The sequence below is a fragment of the Haemaphysalis longicornis genome, unplaced genomic scaffold (assembly GCF_048455015.1).
Source record: "Haemaphysalis longicornis isolate Haplotype H1 unplaced genomic scaffold, Haemaphysalis longicornis Haplotype H1 scaffold_2, whole genome shotgun sequence".
NCBI classification, from domain to species: domain Eukaryota; kingdom Metazoa; phylum Arthropoda; class Arachnida; order Ixodida; family Ixodidae; genus Haemaphysalis; species Haemaphysalis longicornis.
In genome coordinates, this window is record NW_027526295.1 from 120,955,942 (window position 1) to 120,977,342 (window position 21,401).

Consider the following 21,401-nt stretch of genomic DNA (forward strand, 5'->3'; position numbering starts at 1 on the left):
ATCCAGCCGATCACGACGACGATTGCGACAGCATCCTTGCCACTCTCACCGCCTAAATTACACTGAGAAACGCCAGAATGAGGATCAAGACGTGCTTAATTGTTCTACTACTTTTCGCCCCTTGGTTCGAACTCCGGTAAGCAGTAAAGAAGCAAGGAGTGAGATAACACGGTCAGTGATAACAGTCGGCGCTCGCCCTGTTGACGTAATGACGGCTCTACATTGCGGTTCCATCCGCGTCCCACAAAAGCACCCTTACGAGACACGCAAAGGTGTACTTATAGCTTACACGGTCCCACTATCACAAGTGACGTGGTCCTAAATAGAAAATAAAGTGTATCCTTCTAATACACTTCTTAAGAGTTTTCCCTCACATTATTAATCAAAGGTGCTGAACTTGAGTTGTTTTTCTCAGAAGGTCGCTTTTGAATGTCTTGTTGTCCCAGACGCAATGAGAAAGCCTCTGTATGCTGCACTACGCTGTCATGTACCGCACAGCTCTTGGCGTGTGACTTGGCGTGACGTACCAACAGCACGCATTTACGGCGCACCCGGCAGTAGAGACCCGGGAGCCTCACCTAGAGGAGTGTAAAGGCAGCGCAACGCCTGTATTCGTAATCGCAAAGCACGTGAAAAACTCCGGGACACCGGCGCGCGCCTTTCGGGTTCTTAGACTACAAACTCAAGCCATTGGATCTTTGCCCCACGTTACGCGTTGCGTAGTAGATAAGGCCGAGAACGCTCTCCTGCCTTTCCAACTCTCTTTCGCGCACGCACGGGTGACCGGAAACGGCAAACAGTGCCGTTTCTGCGTTCCTTTCTCTCAGCGAGTGACTGCAGCTGTCACCCGGTGAACGTAACAAGCGGCCATGGTCCACCAGTCATTTTGACGCCCAGATCTCCTGCCTCCAAGGTCAGTTCTCTTTTACAGATTGGCGTTGCTGCACTATCGCGGTGCTTGAGGAAATGTGAGCATTGCGGAACAATATCTTATCCATTTTTGCGTTCAATGAGCGACCTCATGACAAGAAGACTGATAACACCGGACAAGAATACAGGGGAATGAATGGTAACATCAAAGTCGTGGCCAAAGCCGTGAGAAGCGCTTATTCGGGTTGTTTTTAAAATGATACTTAGCGTTCTTCCGAAAACACGTTAAGCTTGGTGACCGAAGTTCAAATTCTGGCTAATGTGACACGCTGTAGCGTAAGGCTGCGGGTCGATTTCAACACGCTGAAAACATTTACCGTCCGCACGAATATTGCATTGGATGATTTACTTTTTCTTTAACTTATAAAACACCACTGCCGCCACAAAAAATTTAACGCGGAATTTAGTCAACTTCTGAGTTATCCCATACAAATTGAGTCAGTGTATATTTTTATCCTAGATAACAAATATACTGTACTTCCTATCACCCTATTTGAATTAGTAGCCGAACGCCGGGCGAAACTGAGACAGTATGTATTTCATAGCTGCAACTGCCGAATGCACAGGAAACTGAATACAATAAAACTATACATGTTCGCACTCCTAACTTGCAGAAATTGTGCATTTTTTACTCTTTCGGCCCCTAAAGCAGCTATGAACGCAACGACATTTCCGCTTCCATCGTAGCGGTGTCCGATCCAGTCAATTTCATACGTCTGGGCGAAGACAACTCTGTTTTTCTGCTGTGTGAGCAATAGAAGTGGCATGTCATCAACATTTTTGCGGCGCATTGTTGATTTGCCCGTCGCTCTGTTCACGCAGCAAGCTATAGAAAAGAACAGAACGGCAGAGTGGACAGCGCGTGGAGAAATCCGCTCCCCCAACGGTGACAACGTTGCCATGGGGTAAAGTCGAAGCGCGGCTAGTCAGCTGCCGCCTTGTCGACGGGCCATGTTACTCCCGTCAACGCTTGTACGTGTTGTAAAATCGAGAGTGCCGCCAGTGCAGGGCAGCAAAAGAAGGGGGAATTTGAATGGCAGCGACGAAATGCCGATATCTGTGGACTATAAAAGGTGCGCCAGGCAGCAGAATGTCTCTGTTAAAGCGAGCAAACGCAACTCTGACCGTTAGAGCACTAAGCAAGCAAGTCGAAATCGTATACGAAAAACTTTCAAGACACGTCACGTTGCGGACTTATGAAGCCAGAGAAAGGCACGCGCATCGGGCCAAGCCCCAAATCAGAGAAATCAGGAACGAGATCAAGCTTGAATTATTTTAATGTGATGATGATGGTTACATGTTAGTGGCGCAAGGCCAACTGGAGCAAAGAGCGCCAAAACAACGGTTATATATTAAAAGGTTAAACCGCAAACACTAAGATAAGTCAGCAAAAACAAAAGTAACATCAGAAAACGACAATGAGCATGGCTGGTGTATAGGGACAGGGTGCGATAATGCGTGGTATGAAATTAGGTCTAAATATTTAACGTCGTCTAAATATTTAAAACCGCACTTGATAGAAAACTTGGGATTGTCAGACAGGAAAAACGCTGGGTGTGGTCGACGTGTAGTCTGTATAGTTGTGGGAAGTGTTTGCGTCGTGTTGTGTGATTTGTTGTGTGATTTATGTGAATTATCTTAATGTATTTACACGCCGTTCTTGCCTCTCATTTTTCATGTTGCAACACAACACCTCGATTGAAATGAATGAAATGAAACAAAGTTGTTACTGCGATTGCCTTGTAATCTGTGCAACGTGAAACAATTTATCCTTGCGGAAAGAAGTTAACCATACCAACAGCTATACCGTAAAAAATCGTGCTCTTGCAGGAAGACTACGGGGCTCTAGTAAAACTGTAAGGCACACGTAACGAACACCTTCAGCTATGGTGCACTTACGGCACGTGTCAGAGGCCATACAAAACCGCCAACGCAGAGCAAAGAGCGCATCATTGCCCCTTCTATGTTGTCCACGTGCTCAGAAAGGGAAAGAGGTGAGACATAACACACTAAACGAAGGGTGCTTTTTGGAAGCGTTACGCCTGCATGCCAACAATCTGTTTAAACAGTCAGCGGATAAGTATGTCGCAGAAACTAGCTGTAACCGGTCGCGCATATCGCCACGTCGGCGGAGACGCACTGAAAACGCTTCGAAAGCCTTCTCTCCACGGAAAGACGTCAAACACTGCCAAGCAATTCACAGATACCTTGAACGTTACTGCCGCAACGACGTGCGTGAGCCGCCTATTGGCCTTGTGTTGCGCAAGCAGACAAATTCATTCGTATCAACCGTAAGAGCTTGAAATGGGGCTAGTTGGTTTTTTTACTCTTAACATTGATGGCGCTAGGCTGGGCAAGGACGACGAATTACACACAAATGAATCGCACACTACCGAACTGATTTATTAATCACAACAAACACAACTTGTAAAGGAAAAATTCAGATGACGTCAAAGGTGGAGTTAATCAATCTCGCTGAAAATGTATACAATATTTGTCATGCGCATGCGCTTGCCTACGAACTGTTAAGTAGTGCCATCTCAGTTGTCGACAGTGCAATCGATGGCTAACTGATGCAGTCTTTTTTCTTTTCGGATGGCGTAGGCTTCCCATATCTCGCGGGTAATCGTTTCTGAAGATTTAAAGAGGATCGTGGTGCTTTCGAATTTCGCAGAGCACCCATGTCTGGCGCAGTGGGCAGCCACGTTCCCTGGGGCTGAGACTTGCTTGCACATATTTTTGTGTTCTCTGAGTCGTTCGTTAACGCAGCGTCCAGTTTGGCCTATGTAAGCCTTCCTGCATGACAAAGGTATCGTATAGACAACCCCGGAGCAGCATGCGACAAACTTACTCGTGTGCTTAATGCCACATCCTCTTTGTTCAGCATCTTGTCCAGCCTAGCGCCAGCAATGTTCCGAACCTTAAGAGCATCTTCGTGCTTCTCCAGGGGGCTTTTAAGGCTTGTAGCCACAAGACCTACGTTCAAACCGCAACCGTGGAGGTAAAAAGGAAAGCGGTACAGCTCTCAATATTTCAATGCAGACCCCAAGACCTGATCATATTTTTGGCTTCAATGCCTCGACCACGGTTACCTCGACTGTTCTCCACTTACTACTTTGCCTGAAGGAGTAAAGTAACATTGAGCTAATAATCGTACAATCCAATACATATGACTAGTATCAGTAATGACCTGCCTTTGCCGGTGGCGTGCAAGTACGACGTTGTGCTGCTGCAAACGAATCTGCGGATGCGAATTTCGGCTTCGGGAGCTGCATAAGTGAATATAAACACGGGCAACTCTTAGAGAGTCACGGGATTGTAAATACTTTAGTAACCATCCGCTACAGTAAGCATCTCTGCCCAAGTCTAGTTTCCACGCGTTCAAAGGCACATTCAAAGCACTGGTCGCGCCATAGGAGTAAGCTTTTAAAATAAAACAGACATTCCCGTTTCATGAAATGTTATCGTCCGGAAAATAAGAAAGCGTACGAAGTGATCATAGTGGTTTTAAGCTTTCCTTTCAGCTTGGTGGTCGGAATCCGCTAGACGATATTAGGAGACTTAAAAATTTACTTATAATGGCGAATAAACAAATATCACTAAAACGGTGTTCTCTTTTACCACTTATTTTACTTTATTCTTTCCAGCTTTGAAAGTATCAGTATAGTGCGGTGCGCATGCAACTGTGGCCTCGGTATTCCAAAACAAGTTTTCTGCTGGCGTGTAGTCTCCAAACGAACTTGTACATTCTTTCCTTCGGCAACCGAAAGCACTTCCTCGTGCACGTGCACGTGTATATATTAGAGAAGCACCTGGCCTTCTTATTAGTCTCCCCGACAATATGTCGGAGTTTGGGCCACTTCTGAGCTGTCATTGGGCATAACTTAAAGGGGCCCTGCAGATTTTACCATCGACTGCTAATAATGTATTTGGGGGTAAAGTCTATTGTCGCAGCAGTCTCCTCCCGCAAGAATTACGAAAATCTGTTCACTACCCCCGAAACTACGCGCGATGAGAAATCGCGCATAATCGTTCCCTCTCAACCACTCGATCGCGGACAACGCGACGAAAGCTGCGCGCTTTCTCCCGGAGACGGGGGCGGCTCGCACCGTTTTCTTCCGCCGCCTGCGATATATCACAGACCGGGAAGTTTTCTCCTTTTCTCCGCAACGTGGAGGGGCCTATTTCCTGTCTGGTGTCACAAAAAAGCAAGCATGGCTGCCTGAGTGGGCTGGTAAAGCGTTTTTGAAGCAATAAACATTTGTTGTCGAGTGGTCTGGTTGAAAGGAAAGTATTGACCTCATCGCTCAAACTCCGCGCGCACTCACAACACAAAAGAAACGGCAAAACTGTGCGCACAGGTTTAGGTATAGAAGAGGTTCGTATACAGCGCCGACGACGGCGGATCGTCACAGGAAATGCGGGAAATAAGCCGCGAAGTTGACCAGTGACAGCCAACAGACAGCCATGGCCTCAATGACGTCGTGTAGGCCATGCCAGGGGTGCATAATGAAAAGAACTGAAGAGAGCGCGGTTGGTTTTTCCGCGTCTTTCACAGCGATTTGCGCGCTCACCGCTTCACGTGCACGTGTAATAATTGGCTCAGGCAGTGTAAGCTAAACGTAGCGCAGGTTTACTTGCACTGCTCAAAGAGTGTTTCAAGGTAACTTTAAGGTATGTCAAAACCGCACGCGGTGGGACACCAGATCCAACGATCAGTAATGACACTGTTCCATGGCAGCACGGAGATGACAGGATTGAGGTGTATCAGCAAAATTCACAACGTAAGCGAAGGACACATTGGCAACTTGATGGCACGCAGCCTGGCCCACCGATCTCCAACCGTTCTGTTACTTCTCTTTCAGCTCGTTAACCCTCAGTCCCTCAAGCATAGTGGCCGATATTTAAAGAGGTGCCGACTGGCCGGAGCAGGGTTGGTGGCTATGCTTAGCATTTTTATCCGAACTTCGCGCGCCATGTTGCCTGCCCAAGGTTGATGACAATATTGGCAGTTAGGCTTCTACGTATGGACATTTAAATAAGTACCTTGGTGCATCTACACTCATGAAATGCGTGGGTGACCCCGTTTGTAAAGTAAGATCTGCCGACACCATCCACACGTTAATGCTAAATTTGAGATGGCCGGAGAAAGTCTATCTGATCATTTAACGTAACCGGTCTAAGCGGAAGAAGCCTAAGCAGGTCGTATTTTTATTTGGAACGAACAACTGCACATGAATCTAAGAAAAGCAGATCACGCTGTACAAAGCCTGCAGAGAGTAGCGTGGGAAGCCTATCACGATTGTCGAATTCCGATTCAATCCTTCGAAGTCGTTGAGCAATACGTGCAAAACCTCCCAGAGAAACGGAGCTCTATCAAGCCAGCTTAAGAAACGCATTTTCAAAGGTTCTTCAAGTGGACGCCGCGGGGACAGTACTCCTTTTCCAGAAGTGGACATGTGTGTTGACCCAGTTACACCACCCTTTAAACTCTTCAAGATTCCCAAGAAGACAGCACACAAGCCGAAGACGCCAAAACACACCACACCGGCAGAATAACCGATACCTTGCCGTTAAAACGGGAGATAGGAAAAATAATGTTTTCAAAAAACTTTTTCACGCCCCAGCATAGAGATTTGGACGCGAAAATGGCAGTATGCTACGGTGGTGGTATGAACTACAACGCCATGCACTCCCAAACTCTCCTACACCTATCTTTACTGGCAAATATCTCTCACTAATTTACTGTCACTACGGCATCTCATCCAATCATTCGCGCCGCAGGCGCACCCGGATAAAAACGCAGCAACACTCTTCGCATAATTAAAGAACCCTGCGAAATTGACACTCGTACATATGTAAGTCTCACGCCTAACAATTTGTGCTGCCTGAACCTCTCCAGACTGTATTTCCATACTTGTAGCACATGATTTATCCCGATCCCGACCACCAGCTTCACCGCTTCAAGCAGAACGTTTAGCTTTCATTCATCGACTCGACTTCATAAGTATGAACCCTCAGCTCGCATGCAACCGAAGACACACGTTCAATTGGCCATCCATCTTCATAGGGGGAGGTTGGCCGCCGTAGGGTAGTCGGCCATGCTTATCATTATTATCCCAACTTCCCGCACGATGCTGGCGAAGGTTCATGACAGCATTTATGTTTCTATACACGTAACGATATTTAAACATACTTAAAGAAGTGCATTGCGCATGTGCACTCATACAGTGTGTGGACAGTTCTGTATAAACAGCAACAGCTGTTGGCGCCATCCACACGTTAACGTTACATTTGAGATGGCTGGGAAGGCCATATAGCCGATCATTTACGTCAAGCAGTATAAGGGCGGAAATCTACGCAGTGCATTCATTCTTCCGAGCAAGCAACTACGCATAAATCGTTCAGGTCATTAAGCACTAGGGGCGAAACGTCCAGAAAAACGGCTCTCTGATCAACACAGGATTGATGACTCCATTCACTAACGGTTCTCATACACCACCCGTCAACCCCTTTTAAATGCTCAAGCCACCCTATGGGTACACGACGCCTAAGCACACTAGATGAGATGACAAAGAAACAAAGGAAAACATACCCTCGCCAGGAGACCAATATCCAAGCCACCTGTCACCAATCAATACCACATGCTGTGAACTTGTGCGCAGCCTGTTCACAAGTTTAAAGCGTTTCTGGAACCAGACAAACTCAACCCTTCTAATTTGGACAGCCCACCTAATGTAAATAAAGTTGGCAAAAAATTTACTGTGACCCCTGCCCCAGTTAGGGAAAATGTATACGACGAGAGATAGTCAACCCAACCAATCTCAAATTTGTCATGCCCGGCCAGTGTAACATGGGCCGCGCCATAAAAATGCACTACATTGTGCATTACATTTGTGCACTACAAAAATAAACAATGGCAGGCTGTGATGCCAAGAACACTGAAGAGGCGTGCCGGCGTGCCTTTTTCTTCGGTGGTCTTGGCATCTGCGCGTGACGCATCACGCGTAGAGAAAAAAGAAGATGACGCAAGGCACGCGGTCCCAAGGTCGTTAGCACTACCTCCCGCGCTGAGAATCCGAGCTCGTGCAAGACCCCGGCGAATAAGAAGCTGCCAGCGACAGCGGTTTGGGGCCCTGCAATCCCGTGGAAGAGGAAGTGAGGTGCGGTGGTTGAATGTGACCGGTACGAACAACGGTCAGGCAGTCGGAACGTCGTCCCTGTGGTCCTCGAAGTCGAAAACACAACACCTCCACTCTGCAAGGCGGTCGTCAAGCCCGAGCAGACTCTCCAGCCACATCGTCAAAAGGAGCTACGACCACGAGGACAACGACGACAGCGACAGGACGAGTGACTGGACAAAACAGAGCAAGTGAACCTTACAGACTGTGCCCGTTTCACTTTTTCGGTGGAGTTACATTTTTTTCGCTCTACCTGAACTCCTGGCATTCCGAGCAAAGGCTGCCCGCTAATCGCATAGATTTCTGCAGTAAAGAATCACTCCTACTGCAACAAGTTGATAAAACAGTTCTACTCCCTCACTGTTATGAGAAAGAAAAAAAACACCCACGAGAAACAGCGGGACCGAGTGGGAAAATTAAACGCCCACGTGAAATTCCACGCGACGCATCAACGCGAAATAAGAGTTCCGGCCGCATGCTAACCAAAAAGTCACTGTTTTTTCGTGATACTTTGCATCATCCAAGCAATAAGATAGAGTTGTGAAAATATTTCCAGAAAGATCGATTTCTCGTCGTTCTCCAGACACCAGAATTGTAAACATAGTTTTTATTTAATGCGATTTCATTACTACATATCGGCACTACTTTTTAACGCTCAATACGGGTGCGTACGCACGTTGCTTTCGGTTCGACTCTTGCGCTCCAACACCGTTTAACTGCTCTGGCATCCTAGTTGATTTCAGGTGGCGTAAAACGTCACCTAAAATGTATCAAAGCGACCCTACGTGTAATAAAGACACAATTTGTTGCACGTGTCATGGGCTTAAGTGGCTGCTGACAACTGTTCATCCCCAACAACTAAAAAAACGCGTTCTTTACCATTTACCACTGCTAGCGACTCTTCAAGAAAGGGAGTAGAGGTGGAGCTTTTGTTGCTACCCTCGTTTCGTCTGTTTGAAGACTCAGGCGCTAACTTCAAAAAAACTAAGCAAGCAGGGGTTATTTAAAATGTTCGCGACAAATGTCAGAATTTCTGTTTCCTAAGGTACAACCCTAAGGCTGGATTTTGATAGGCTAATAAGTACCAACTAAGATCAAATCCAAACAATACAAATACAACGATGTGCTGCATCCGCGCGGTCCCTGTTACAGTAACGACAGCGGCCTAGCCCCCTTTACCATCTCATTTACCCAAAGAATGCCGAAACGAGGATAAGGCCCAACTGCTCTACCATTTTTATCCGTTCACTTCGACATGCACCAAGCAAGAAGCTCAGAAGCAGTGGAATAATTTTGTCAGTCCGAGCCACCTATGGACACGCTAACGTGAGATCACGGCTCGGCAAGGGTGGTTCATTCGGATCACATGAAAGCATTCCTCGGAGTGGCCCAATGGTGCCCCCATGCACCGTGGCACAGTCGCAACAGTGGCGTAAAGCATACAACTCAATGCTCTATATTGCCCTTTTCCTTATAGGATCGGACAATGGTGTTTATAATTTCACACGTTTTCTTGAAGGCTCGCTTCTGCATGTCTTGCACCGCATTTCAGCCGCTATGACATAGGCCCCGTTTGCTTTGCTCCGCTCGCAAGTAGCCAACCACGCAGCCCGTACGCCGTGTCACTTGGCGTGACGTACCGACTTCACGCATTTACGGCTCACGGAGCCGTATAGACCAGCGACAATATAGCAAAACTCCTCACAAAGGAGTGTCAAGGCGGCGTTGGGTCCCGTATATGTAATCGAAAGCACGTGAAGAACTCGGGGACGGCAACGGGCGCATTTGGGTTCTCCTGTGTAAAAACCCGCGGCGTTAGATCTTTGCCCCGCGTTACGCGCTCCGTGAGAGATAAGGCTGATAACACTCTCCCCCCTTCCCGTCCCTCTTTACTCACACATACATCGGAGGCAGGAAACGACGTACGCCATCGTTGCTGTGTCTCGTACGGTACGCGAGCGAGCGCAGTTGTCAGACAGTAAGCAGCCACGGTCCACCAATCGTTGTAACAGCTAGCGCTCCAACCTTCAAGGTCAGTTTCCTTTTGGAGGCGGGTGCCTTCACTGTACTAGCATGGCGCACGACGCATAGTGGGCAACGCGAAACAAAGGCTCAAATATATTTTGCCGTTAATGAGCGAATTTATGAATGGAGTCGCGATGACACTGTACCGCGACACGAAAGAAACAGACAGGGTACGTCGTTGCTGTAGAAAAGCCGTGAGACAGCCATTCTATTGTTCTTACTCTACATCTTGGCGGCCTTCTCAAAACAAATTAAACTGGGTGTTTCACGCATCGAAGTTAGGTATCAGCTGAAGTGCGCAGTAGTGGAAGGTTGCTGGTCAATACCAACCGCAGCGACACATTTACGGTACGCCCGAATCTTGTTCCGGGGTTTTTATTTCTTCTTCATCGCACACCATGCCTGCAATTGGCAATCAGGCACCGGATGTAGTGAACTTGAGTTAACCTACTAAGGCGGTAAGTTGGGCGAGTTGGTTACTAAGGAAATCATCGTACTAGCGAACACTAAACAGCGACAAAGGAAAAGAGGCGACGAAACACACGCTGTTTCGTCGCCTCTTTTCCTTTGTCGCTGTTTAGTGTTCGCTAGTACGATGATTTCCTTGGTGAGTTAACCTAATCAACGGGTAAGTCCATGGTTTTATCCTAGTGGGCAAATAGCCTCCAGTTCCTCAAGCCTCGTTCTCATTAAATGTACATTTCAGTCATTCTCCTTAAACACCCACGCAGCCACACAAATGGAAGGAGGAACCGCGATGGCATCTCTGTCACTTCTGCAATCGCCCAATATACAAAACAACGGATGTGATGACCCTCTGTATAGCGTCGTACTAGGGACCAAGTATCACATAATTTATTTTGAGATATATATTTTGGAACTGGCGCTAGTCGTTACCCTGTACCATATAATACTCCTTCCTTGAGAGACAGTGTGTTTGAACGCCCGGAGCGCACGAGGATTCTTGTTGTAAACGGTATTTTATTGCATTTACTGTGCCCAACTCACAAACACTTTGAATACTCCAAGGTTTTTTCCAGCTGTCAAACTTATGAAATTTGTGTTGGGCTGAGTGCAATACGACGGGGCCCGACAGGTGCAAATCTTTCCTGAAACTACAAGCTGCATGAGCCTCACTTCAGGCTGAAAACACCGCACGCACTTCGGAGTGCCCATAATACAGCCTTCGATCAGCAGTATAAGGACATTGCTTCTTTGAACATGTGCATACAGTGAAGCATATTCAGGATAAATGTTTTCGCTTGCCTCGCTACGCTGCGAAAGTATGCCCAGTTCAAGACACGCCGTTTGTAGTGCATGATCTTTTTAACTAACCCAACAACACCCTACTTTGGACGCAGCATTGGTGACCCTAACACGTACGTAAAAATCATTCGCCTTTTTTGCAACAAATAATTGTTGATATGCGCGTTTCCATGCGAAACCACCAGTTCAGATCGTCACGCTCGACCAGTTCACAATCTGAACACGCGATTTAAAAGTACGTTCCCACGAAGCCCTACCCTTGCCGGATTTCAACCAAGGAAGGCAGTGGTTCCAAGCCGCATACATTCCGTATTGAGCATCGGCAATAAGGAGCCGCGGCGAGCCAAAACTGCGTTGTCATTGGTACCGCCGCTTTTGCACACATGATATGGACATATGTAAACCTACGTGCAGATCTCATGGCACACCGCTCCCACGGAAGTAGAAAATAAACATTACGAAAAGAAGGCCGCGTAGCTTTTAAGTCTCCCCGGCTGCATGGTGGTCATAGATAGCTCGCTTCTTTAGATAGGACGTATTAACTCGCTTCCCACCCATTACTCGGTGCAGCAGAAAACTTATTTCACACCGGAAGCCTCAAGCCGGCGTGTGGTTTGAAAGATGTCTCTAAAAGTAACTCCTGTGTAACGTTGACGCCGTTTAATGACGAATATAGGTGTAGTACGTTACTAAATGCCCGAACTTTCAAATAAGGCAATACTGAGTGCTCTTTGCTGTCTATTTAAAAGTCGAAGAACAGATTATATTTATTGTTGATTGTTCATTTCGAAAACAGCGCTTCGAACACAAATTCCGCGGTAAAAGTGCACAGCAAAGAATACTATGTCCCACAAATAACCCCAGGTTTCAACCGAGCAAAACAACGGCAATATGATAGTTCCATTCAAATATTGTAGCACAGTTTACAGCAATACAAAAATTGCCTAAACCCATGAGTACCGACCATCAACGTAAATTTGGCATACATAACTAACTGGGAGACAAATCTGTATTTTTTTACTTTCTCGAACTCGAAACTATATCTGGTTGTGACAACTTTCCAGCTCACGCCATCATTGACCCAGTTACTTTCAAGTAGTCCACTGTGTGTGAAAGCTTCTTCCTTTTTTCCTTTGTATTGTGGTGCTTTTTTTACTTTTGACTTTTGTTCTTGTCAAAATACCACACTTTCGTGCAAATAAATAAAATGAAGTAATCTAGTTACGGCAACCGTCGTGTGAGCAGTGAATTAGGGAATAAATTCTTTGCAAAAACAGTCCTGATGGGGGCGAAAAGCGAAAACCCCCGTGTGTCTGAGATTTCGGTGCACGGTAAGGATCCCCAGGAGGTCAAAATTAATCCGGAGACCTCCACTACGGCGCGCCTACTTGCCTGTGCAGTGTCGGCGCGTTAAACCTCACAATCAGTCAAAAAAATTTGAGCGAGTGAACAGAGCGTTCGAAAAAATGCAACTGCGCGATTTTTATCAACTTCTCCTCCACGAGCAACGAGGAGTCCTAGCTGTGCTGACCGGCATGTGTAGAGGCCGTCCAAAACGGCCAACCTAGAGCAGAGCGATCCTAAGGAACGCTTCATTGCCCCTTATCTCGTGCTTACGCGTGAAAAGAAGAGGAGAGGCGAGACATAACAGAATGAACAAAAGGCGCCCCTTGGAAGTCTTACGCCTGCACGCCATCAATGTTTAAACAGTCAGCGGATACGTATGTGGCTGAAACTGGCAGTAATTGTTCGCGAATAGCGTGCTGCCCGCGTAGACGCTTCGACAGCTGTTTCTCTACAGAGAGGCGTCAGACACCGCTAAGGATTTCAGATTACCCTTGAACGTAACGGGCGCGATGACGTACGTTAGCCACCCGTTGGGTTTATGGTTGCGCACACTCACGAAAAGCCCGTCGTGTCGGCCGAGAAAGCATCGCCATGATTTCCCAGGGAGCCTTAAAAGCTTCGAGTCACAAGAAACACAGATACACGACCATGAGGATGCAAGGGAAAGCCGGTAAGCCCTGAAGCGAACATTTACCCTAATTTCGGTATGAACGCCTAGCCTCTTTTCCACTAACTGCTCTAACTGAAGTGTCAAAGTAATAATAATGCGAATAATTCGAGAGGTTATTGTGCGTGACTGGTATCACCAAAAACCTGCCGATTGCGGTGACGTAGCCATTACGGCGTTATATTGACGCAAATGAAGAGTACTTGAAGACCGAATTCAGTCTCTGCATTACTATGCAGGCAGGTTACAAACACGCCCAGAGACCCTCGGAGTCCTAAATCATTACGTAATGCTGCACTAAAGTAGGCACCATTGCCTAAGTGTAACTTCGACGCGTTTAGTGGCGAATTCAAAACAAGTATTCGAAATGGAATAGAAACCGTCTTATCAAATTTACTCATGCGGCCGAACAAAATAAGCAGTAAGTGTTAAGAATTATATATAGCTTAGCTTTAGACTGGCAGGATGCAACGCGGCCAACGCCATGCCATAAAAGAGAAACTTAAAAGAATGCCTTACAATTTTGAAGACAGGTAAAACTGATAGGGGGCTAATGTTTCCAAGCCTTCCAGTTATACTACTTTTGAAGGTATTAATATTCTGCAGTGGACTGCAGGAAAAAGATAGATCGATTTCAAAAACACGGTTTTTTCAAGAATTATGGTTCCAAGCCAATACTGTATATTGTTGCTGCGGATGTGCGCCCACGCACCCAAGAAAACCCCTTCCTACACGTGTATATTCGAGAAGTGATTCGTCATCTTATCGATTTCTTGTGCATTTTTATGGGGTTTCAGGTGGCATGAGAGTTTTCGAGCGGCTTGGCTTGCTGCCTGGCCAAGCACGTGCAGGAGAACGCCAGATCTAACATTTAGCCGATTCGGTTTCAAGCTTATCGCAGTACCTTGGTGTACCTACAGTCATAACAAGCGTAAATCGTTCTATGTCAAAACTAAACGCTACTGGCGCGACCCACACGTTATTTTTACGTTTCCACGACTTACACCTTTTTAGGTACATCTTCGATGGTCTTCTTGAGGTTGAGGATCCGTGGATAAATAAGAAAGTGCGCGTTTTCTTGTAGTTGCTACGGGGTAGATATCACCGCACCGCGCCATAAAGACGCGTGCAAGCACGCCCGTTATCTTTCCAGGTGCAACGTTGAAGGATATGTTGCCAGCTCATGTCTGGTAGGAGAAGCGATCTCGGAAGAAGCAAGCAATAGTCTTAATATTTTGTTCATTGTGCCATCACCAACCATATCTTTTTCCCCGCCCAGCGTCACTTCCCGTGGAAAACAGCTAATATTACGCGCTTCAGAAGGCTTTAAAGCGAATCTTTCCAGCAGGTACCTTTATAGCTTCAAAATGCAGAAAATCTTTGTATAACGAGATTGAAGCGATTCATTTTTCAGAATTTCATTTCATTTCATTTATTTCCACCTTAAAGGCCCGAAGGCATTACATAAGGGGGGGCGTACAAGGTATGAATTTCTGCTCAACCAGGAACCCAAACAGCAGGAAGAAAAAAGAAAAAAAGGAAAAACAAAGTGGCACAAAAAGTGTTGCAATAGACATAAACGCAAAATACATGGCTCCAAAAAGTAATCTACAAGGGCATATGTTAGCTCTATTTACTAAGATTGTGATATGTGACTGTTAAGTTTATTTCGGAAGGTTTGGCGGTTGCCGCACGTGACAATGTTATCAGGCAGGTTGTTCCATAGGGTAATTCCATTGGGGAAAAAGGAGTTGTTCATGGCTGAGGTGCGGCCGCTGATTGGTGCTATAGGGTGGCTGTGGTTAATGCGGGATGACGTTCTGTGTGATGGTTGTAAGAGGGCGTGCCGTGATTGTGGGCGATAGAAGAAAGCGTGGATCAGGCTGAGCCGGCAAACAATGCGACGTGATTCAAGAGATGGCAGCTTCAATGATTCTTTTAGTGCGGTCACGCTGATATCGTTAGAATACTGGGAGCAAATGAAACGGGCGGCGCGGTTTTGGATTCTTTCTAGATCGTTAGTAAGATATGATTGCCAGGGGTGCCAAATTGAACAGGCATACTCGAGTTTCGGTCTCACAAAAGTTTGGTAAGCTAACATTTTAATATCTGGTGAGGCTAATTTCAGGTTACGGCGCAAGTATCCTAGTGTGCGGGAGGCTTCGGAACAGATAGTTTGTATATGAGTTTCCCATGAAAGTGACGATGACATATGCAATCCGAGGTATTTGTATGAAGATGTAGAGCTAATCGGAACTGAATCAATGCAGTAGGCGTAATGAGGTGAGGTGCGTTTGCGGGTGAACGACATTGCTTTACATTTAGTTAGGTTTAACGGCATGAGTGATTTGTTACACCAGGTTGCAATCATTTGTAGATCTTTTTGAAGAGCAGCGCTGTCGTCTGGATTACGGATGGGGGAGTATAGAACGCAGTCATCTGCAAAGAGTCTTAACCTTGATGATATGTTAGTAGGCAAGTCATTAATGTAAATTAGAAACAGCAGAGGGGAGAGACAGGCACCCTGGGGGACGCCCGACGTTACATCAGAGAGAGGAGAGTCGTAGTTATTTGCGCTAGTGTATTGCTTGCGGTTTTTTAAGAAGTTCTTGATCCAAGAAATAGTATTGAGAGGGATTCCGAGGTTATACAACTTAAGGATTAATTGGTTATGGGGGACACGGTCGAATGCTTTTGAAAAATCTAAAAATACGGCATCTGTTTGAATGTTATCGTCCATGAAGTTTTGTAAGTCGTGCGTGAATTCAGCCAGTTGCGTTTCGCACGACAGAAGTTTCCGGAAGCCGTGTTGGTGATGATAGAAAAAATTGATGGATTCCAGATGGGTCATTAAACTTGACGCAATGATGTGTTCGAGCAGTTTGGATGCGATGCTGGTTAATGAAATAGGGCGGTAGTTGGCTGGCGAAGCGCGATTGCCTGATTTGAAAATTGGTATTATCTGAGCCTTCTTCCAGTCGTCAGGGACGTCTCCTGTTTGTAGTGATTGGGTAAAGATCAAGTGCAATATTAGGCTTGACACTGATGCGGTGTTCTTTAGCAATTTACTATTTATTTTGTCGCAGCCGGCTGAAGATGAAAGTTTCAGGTCATTGATCAGTTTATATATACCGTCTGGGCTGATATCAATTTCTGGCATTGTTACAGAGGAATGATTGGGCAATGATTCGGTGTCGTTGTTGTTAGCAGCGGAAAATACGGACGAAAAGTGGTTATTTAAAGCAGAAGCACACTGGGAGGGATCGATTGGGTCTCCATGATTGTTAACAAGGTCTATTTGACTAGATCGATGTGTAGGGGAGAGCATGCGCCAGAATTTGTTAGGATTAGTTTGAAGAACTGATAGCAGGTCATTGGAAAAGAATTTGGTTTTAGCTGCTTTAAGTTCGTTTAGATAATGTTTAGCGCATGAGCGGTAGCGTTCCCATGCGGCGGGGCATTGGCTTTGGTGAGCCTTTCTGTAGAGGCGTTTTTTTCGATTACAGAGTAATTTTAGTTGTTTGTTAAACCATTGGCAGTTAGTATCAGATTTGATAAGAATAGTAGGGATGTATCTGTTTTTAAGGTTCAGCATCGTTGTTTTAAAGAGTTCCCAGTTAGCGTTGACACTGCGATGTAGGTACGTGTTCCTAAAGTTATCTAAGAAATTGATTAGGTCGGCATTAATGGCATCAAAATTTCCTCTCTTGTAGTCCGTGATTATCTTCTGTGTAGGTGATTTCTTTTTCAGTGGAGTGGCTATGCAAATATGGATTAGGTTATGGTCACTAATACCTGGAAGGATATTAACGGTTTTTATGTCCTCTGGGCACGAGGTTAGTAGAAGGTCAAGGGTATTGTTGCCCCTGGTAGGGCACATTATGGTCTGGTGAAGATCAAAGTCGAGTACAGTGTTCAAAAATTTTTGTTCGTTAGACGAGGGCCCATTCGATACGGAAAGCAACGGCCAACTGATTAATGGATAATTGAAGTCTCCGAAGAGGAATATGGGCGCCTTGGGATATTTATTAGTTACTGCAGTGAGGGATAGATGGAGTAGGTCGCAGAAGTCTGGCTGGCTATCGGGCGGTCTATAGCAGACGCCAAAAACGAATGTAAGGGCTCCGGTAGATATGCATGTCCAGATTAATTCTATGTTGTTGTCAATCAGAACGAGTGAGGATGACAAGGTATTTCTAATGGCTATAAGCACACCACCGCCTCTCTTGCTTTGGCGGTCACGGCGGAAAATTGTGAAATTCGAGATATCAGGGAACACCTCCGTATCTCTAATACCTTCATGCAACCATGTTTCGGTTAGTACGACTATGTCAGCACTGACATCAGTTATGAAACTGTGAAGTTCGTCGCGCTTCGGTATTAGGCTTCGTGCGTTAGTAAATGCGATGTTCATATCTACAAATGCTATGGGACGTGGACGCGTGTTACACGAGGTGGAATGCTTGGAAACCTGTCACGTGCTGCCATCTGATGGGATATCTGATGAGTTAGTTTCCAACGTATTGGTGCGCGAGTTACTGAATTCCTTGACGCTGTCAGTTTTCGGGTCGTAGAAATAAGATTTGTTACCGACGATTAGCTTGTCTACCCTCAGCTTGAATGCGCACTTTTGTGGTCGAATGAACTTTAGCAACTTCGCACGCGCAATGCGGGTGGCTGCAGCAAAGTCCTCTCTCACGGCGAAGGTTGTTTCTTTTAGATTAGGTCCACAGCTTAAGATCTTTTCTTTAGTTTTGAAGTGAGCTAATTTTATTACAATTGGGCGTTTTTTGTCAGCTGAAAATTTTCCAATTCGATGAGCGCGCTCAATTGAATTTGTTTCAAGCGTAATTCCGAGATGGTCGGTGCAGAATTTCATGACGTTTTGCTCTGACTCATCCCATGTTTCCTTTGCTGAGTCTTCAATTCCCAGGAATAGAAGATTGTTACGGCGTAGCCGATTATTGGCGTCGGTATTAGCAGCTTTTAAAGTTTCAATTTCACGTTTGATACTAACTGCGTCATGTGGTGCGGTGTTCAGGGATGGTTCGGTTTGGGCTGATTCTAGAAGTGAGATTCGGTTTGTTAGTGTTGAAAGAACTGTTTCATGGTTAGTTTGCACTGCCTTGAGCTGGTTAATGTCTGCACGGATGGCTAGGATGGTTTCATCGAGCTGCTTGATAGCGGCAGACACGGATTCTATCTGAGCTTTGGTTGGGCCGGGGTTGAGCTCCACATCGCCGGACAGCAGTAACATTAACTCTGATAACAATTGCAAGGTGAAAGCATCACAACACAGGCAAAGCAAGTTTCGCAACTTGAAGTCGCAGGGGCACGACACCGCTATAAGAAAGTAGTTGTTGGTACTGTATTGTTTAGAACGGCTAAGGTAACCAACCTGGAATGTCAGGAGTGGCGTGACCATTCTGCGCCAAGCGGTGTCGTGCCCCGGCAGTTCGGTGAAGATTGGACGGTTAAGTATGATGCGCTCGTCCCACGTGACCGGTGACGTCGATGAAGTGAAGAGTTGCCAGGCGAAGTTCTTGGCGCGGGCTGGTGTCGGCGGGCAGGTGACGGGTAAAGGGTTCGGGCGTTGATCGAGGCTCCAAGTGGTTGCTGTCGGCTCGAGTAGGTCCCCCGGAGGTGACCAAGCGTGGCCGCCAATTCGCCAGGTATCAGCAACCCAGCAAGCCAGGATCTGGAATGTCAGGAGTGGCGTGACCATTCTGCGCCAAGCGGTGTCGTGCCCCGGCAGTTCGGTGTCGTGCCCCGGCAATTCAGTGCATACTGAGAAAATCGTATTCTTTTTAACAAAGGATCGCTTATGACGAAGCCACCTTGATGTCCCGAACACTTCATTACAACGATGGAATACGGCACAAATGCTCATCTAGACATATAATCATTGTACTCCGAACTCAGCAGGAATTTCTGTCCTTTCCGTTGCAGGTTTCTGAAAGCAGAAAGGACACTGAAAGGCAGTGGTCAGAGCAAGGAACACTTAAGTCGGGGCAAGAACCACTAAGCCATGCCAGGCTTTGAAGTGACAGTGTGCGACTTCCCCGAGCTGAAGGACCGCACCCGAGTGCTGCTCGAGGGCCGGCCACCCGACGGAGCCCAGTGCCTGCGCTGCGGTGACCTCACCGGACTTGCTTGGCGCGCCACATGTGGTCACTGCTTCTGCAACCACTGCAAAGACACAGTGACCAGAGCTCACGTGCTAACATGCCCCGTGCACTTCGTGAAAACGCCCACGGCTAAGGTAGGCCCTCGGGCGCCGGCAAGCGGGAGCGATTTCTAAAGGCGTTTACGCATGCTTGAAATACAGGCAAGCATATCAGCACAGTTAAAGTCAGATTAACAAGTGTCGTAATTGTTTCCTGCTGTAAATTACAAGGACAGTACGTTACCACAACTTCAAGGAAGCTCAATCCTTTGATTACGTCACTTTTTAAACAAGCATTGTTTCAACAACTTGAGTATATGTAGTGGGTTTGGGGGCATTGAGGGTGTATTGGAGCCCCTCCAAACCCGTCCGAAGACGGGCCGGGGGAGGGGCAGGAGAACTTACGCGGTACTGTTCCTCTCCTCACAATGGGTAGGGTGCACCATCTAACATAGAAGCATTTGGGCAGCAGTCCTAAAACGTGCTTTAAACAAACAAAAATTTCAATACCTACATTGAATGTTTCTCCAAATTTCAATCATTTACAAGCGCTACGCACAGTCCCCCAAGGTAGAGCGTTGTCACAGTACTTTTTAAACGGTGGTGTATCCTGCAGCCTGTCCAGAGCTTCCTATTTACCGAATACGCTTTCGTCGGAGCCGCCCTACACAGTGAAGGACGATGCACGAAGGCCTTGTGACTTTCACGAAATGGGTATCGATATTGACTGAACAGTTAAATAGTGGGTGTCATAGAGAACGAAATGTTTCCCGCGCGGAGCAATGCATCGAAATAGCACCACCACGATAAGCCATGATATGTTTAAAAATTGCAGCCTGGTTGGCGTTTATTTCTTATGAATAATGTAAAGCAGAAATCATCAATTTATCAAGCATTAAAAGGTTTTTAATTATGGTAAATCGTTTTCTTCTGTGAGAGACAAAATTTGACCACAAGATTGACGCTTTTGCCAAGACTATTTCACATCTTTCAGCCGAGACAGCTTCATTAAATGCGTCTTTCCGACGTTTTACCTGAGGAGCAGTCGGTTGTGGGCCAAAACTCAAAATGCCGTCTTTGAAAATTGGGTGCCGCTTCTACCAGCAACGGTCAATTAGATACCTACCAAATCCTGTGAAAGTCATATTCAAACATACTTTCATGTGCGTGTGTTGTGTGCGGTCCTGCGCTTCGTGTTTCGTTCCTGTGGCTGATGGTGTTTGCGCGCGTTCTTGTGTGTTTAAATGCCTTCATTCATTTTTACCCTAGCTCACATACGGAATTGCAAGTCAAGCTCGCTGACGAATACATAAATTTCCCTTTAATATTTTTCCCGGATTCTTATCCATTTTTCCTCAAATTATAGCACTCGGTGTTCTAAACACACACGACATTACGGAAGTCTATGCCTACACAAGAACCATCTAGAGTCCCAAGAGACTTATCGCGTAAACGTTATTCTTGTTTGCCAATCAGTGTAATAAGAGGAGGCTTCCTCCTCTTGGTGTGTACTATTGGGACATTTTCCTAACTTGTTTGGCACACCTGCGTCAAATTATTTCGCTCGTTCGTGCTTTTCACAGCAGAGATCACGAAGCGACACAGCCTCACGAGCGTTCGATATTGGTGGATTTAAAAAAGAGCTTCCCTTTGTACCTTGCGCACCTTACACACAACCCAAACACGATAACAAATTTTTTAAAGAGTTTGCCTGATCCGCTAAAAGCACTGGACAATCAAGGCATAGAAACTGTGGGATTTTGATCGACGATACCACTGATCGACGACAACACCGACCTGAAATTTAAACGGGGACACA

General features: G+C 46.3%; 1 protein-coding gene across 3 annotated transcripts in view; it reads left to right on the forward strand.

Annotated features, from left to right (window-relative positions):
• The first annotated feature begins 760 nt into the window (after positions 1–760).
• LOC144169169 (uncharacterized) overlaps positions 761–21,401 on the forward strand; it is a 30,308-nt gene continuing 9,667 nt past the window's right edge. Inside the window, exons 1-2 of one of the 3 annotated variants that reach the window (XM_077698196.1) lie at positions 761–913; positions 19,366–19,678. In XM_077698196.1, coding sequence (XP_077554322.1) covers positions 19,445–19,678 — 234 coding nt within the window. In that variant the 5' untranslated portion in view covers positions 761–913; positions 19,366–19,444. Of the gene's footprint in view, positions 914–10,014; positions 10,144–13,229; positions 13,420–19,365; positions 19,679–21,401 lie in introns of those variants that run through there. The other 2 variants (XM_077698195.1, XM_077698198.1) reach the window with 2 other exon arrangements.